At 40.1% G+C, this 2,962-nt stretch overlaps 1 protein-coding gene across 1 annotated transcript in view; it reads left to right on the forward strand.

The window, feature by feature from the left end:
• Positions 1–2,678, forward strand: part of FRZB (frizzled related protein) — a 19,066-nt gene extending 16,388 nt beyond the window's left edge. The window contains exon 6 of the mRNA XM_057389839.1: positions 139–2,678. Coding sequence (XP_057245822.1) covers positions 139–249 — 111 coding nt within the window. The 3' untranslated portion in view covers positions 250–2,678. The remainder of the gene's footprint in view (positions 1–138) is intronic.
• Positions 2,679–2,962: the final 284 nt, after the last annotated feature.

Genomic DNA, 2,962 nt, shown 5'->3' on the forward strand with positions numbered 1-2,962 from the left:
TGACTTTTCCCAATAAGCTCTCACTMCACCCTTGAGCCCAGCTCAGGGTGAGTTGGTGGATAGAAACGGTTTGGCTGCTGTTTGTGAAAGCACAGCTCTGTAATCTCTCCTGTAATTTTTTTTCCTTTCAACTTGCAGCGCTGGGATCAGAAGCTCCGCCACCTTGGGAAGGGGAAGGGAGATTCTGGACACAGCGAGTCGGCTCCAAAGGCTGGCAAAGGCAGCAGCTCSTGGCAGGCACGCAGTTAGATGGGGGATGCTGCACGGTGACATGCAGGGGACTGGCTACCAAGATTGCCTTGTTGGAGCAGCAAAGGAGAAATTGCACTATTGCACGTTATATTCTATTGTTTACTACAAAGTAATGTCTTAGCTGTTATTAGTTTTTATTCTCCCCCCCCCTTGTTTTCTGCCTTTTTCTTTTTGGATGTGTGCAAACTCTGGAAATGTATGGTTTTTTTTCCTGTTACTAAGAACTGTAGAAAACTGCCCTGATGAGATGAAGACAAGRACATGTTTGGTTTACCCTTTTTGTCTCCTGAATCTTCTTAGGGAGAAAATTCTGATGCAAGCAGGAATAAAATCTGGCAAAGACCATTTCCTAAAGTCATGACTCACACTGGCTTCCCCTGCTCACTCTTTCGTGGTCACTGTTTGCTGAAACTTGCTGTTTTGTGTAGGTTGTTATCTGGGTCTAAGTGTATCATTTTTTATTCTGAAATATAATTCTGAAACACAGAAAAAAATTTCTTAAGAGAACTGTTTAAATCAGTACAGCTTCATTAAGTTTTCTTACAGATGAACCACTTGTATACCACAGAATCTAASGAGAAATATTTCCTCTAACAAACACAATGTGCATGTCCACAAGGAACCCGAGTTTTCCAGTTCTCTGGACCTTGCAGGACCATKATCTAGTTCTGTAAACATAATTTATAACATGCTGCTTCTCTTATAATGGCAGATTTTTTCCCCTTTTCTCAGCTGAGTTGTAGGAGTAGACAGACCCACCAGGCCTGCTTCTCAGTACAGGTCTGCACTTTAGTCTTTTGATTTTGTGGTRTTATTCTTAAATCTGTGCCTACATAAATAAGTGTTCAATGCTCAGTAGCATATGTCCAATAAAAGAATTGTCGCCAACACAGATCCTTACCTGACTTCTGAACCAACATCATATTTCTAATATCACTTTTGAAAATATAAAAAATCACAAACACCCTTGATTTTTGTACTTTAATAGAAATCTTTGCAGATAGTGCCAACATACTCAAAATTATCTTTGCTTTTACACACTCTCATGCTTAAAATAAATTAAACTGAGGTAAATCAAAGAACAATCCTCTTTGACAGAGTCTGGAGAGGGAACTAACTCTACTTATAAAGAGAAATGACTGTTGTGTTCCAGCTGTCAATACTGTTTTTAGTGTACTAGGGCTGCCTTTCAGTAAGAAAATAATRTTGAGTTGTCAGGCAGTTTGAAAATACGATTGCAAGTAGAACAGAAATATTTGGGAATATGATAATAATGGTGTTTTAAGATTTCAGTTAATAACCAGCAGCCTTGGGACAGGTTTTCCACTGGGCTGGATRCCAAGAAAGTTGAAAAAGAACAGCACCCTGCAACATTCAAACTTTTGTTTATAATTAAAAATAAAGGGATAATTTATGGGGAAGATTGGTTCTGAAAGCTGGCAGCAGGATATTAATCCTCCAGGTATTAAGTCCTCAGTATTTTCTCAAAATCACACAAATCACAGCAGCATTTAGGTGGGAAAAGACCTCCAGGATCATTGAGTCCAACCTTTGATTGATCTCCACCATGCCAGCTCAGCCAGAGCACCAAGTGCCATGTCCAGTCATTTCTGGAAGTCCATGGATGGTAACTTTAACAAATATTTCTACTGAGATTGGCAAATAACTGAACAATTTGTTAAGTTGTGAATAGCTTGTTAAATAATATTGAAAACTTATTATTTACCCCAGAACACCCACTGAAGTCACAGATGAGCGTTGATATTGCAGGGTCTGCAGTCACCACTCACCACGTTGTGTTCTGCTATGAAAAGATGAAGGTAGTGTCTTTAGGTCTCTGTTAAAGATGTAGAAAATGCCCAGACAGTTGGGAGTTTATCCTTTACTAGCCACCCCTTCTGAAGATGGACTGTCATACCATTTCTCTGATTAACAGCAGCCTTTATTAATCCACTTGCAGCCCAACACTGACATTAATCCCATTAAAAATCCCTAGAGCAGAGCCCATTGCTGCATTTTAACACCTCAACAAGAGAAAAATGAGCGGCATTTGTAACAGTCACACGTCATGATGTTACAGTGTGAAAATGTGGTGCTTTTTAAATCTTCCCKAAGTTGTGTTGAGCTTTGCCTTGTGTTCCCAGTCCTGCAATCAAACTGGGTCACTGTATGCTAACGGGTAGTGTTTTATTAAATTATTTTCTTTGTAAAACTCCTCCTTCCCATCCAGCATCTACTTCATTCCTCCCTTAAAGTAAGATATTCCTACTTCATCTTTCAATCCCCATAGCTAGAGCCAAATAAAAAAAATAATGCTCTGTGAGGAGGAAGAAAAAGAAATGTGTACAGTCTGGGATCAAACCTGCCTCTGTCACTGTGGAGAGAACAGCACCTAACCCAAGGTGTCACCAGAGACAAGAAATAGCTGTTTCTGCCATATCCTGTGCTGCTCAGTGCAGCGTTGGTCAGTGATTCTACACTTTGTGCAGGGTTTTGCCCTCCCAGAAACCTGGCTCTGTCACTTGTTTCAGGAAAAAAAAACCTTGAATTGCTTTAGATCACTGGCTGCACTGAGGCTTCTAGTGTGGAATCTGATGGTGTGTCCCTTTTAAATGATTGTCCATAAACTGGAAGGAGGGCTGATTTCACTCTGTTTCCCAAGATCTTATTGAACAGTGTAGAGAGAGTATATAGATTTTAATCCTGCCTT

Source organism: Malurus melanocephalus, unplaced genomic scaffold, assembly GCF_030028575.1.
Source record: "Malurus melanocephalus ecotype Western Australia unplaced genomic scaffold, MMel_1.1 scaffold_20, whole genome shotgun sequence".
In the NCBI taxonomy this organism is placed as follows: domain Eukaryota; kingdom Metazoa; phylum Chordata; class Aves; order Passeriformes; family Maluridae; genus Malurus; species Malurus melanocephalus.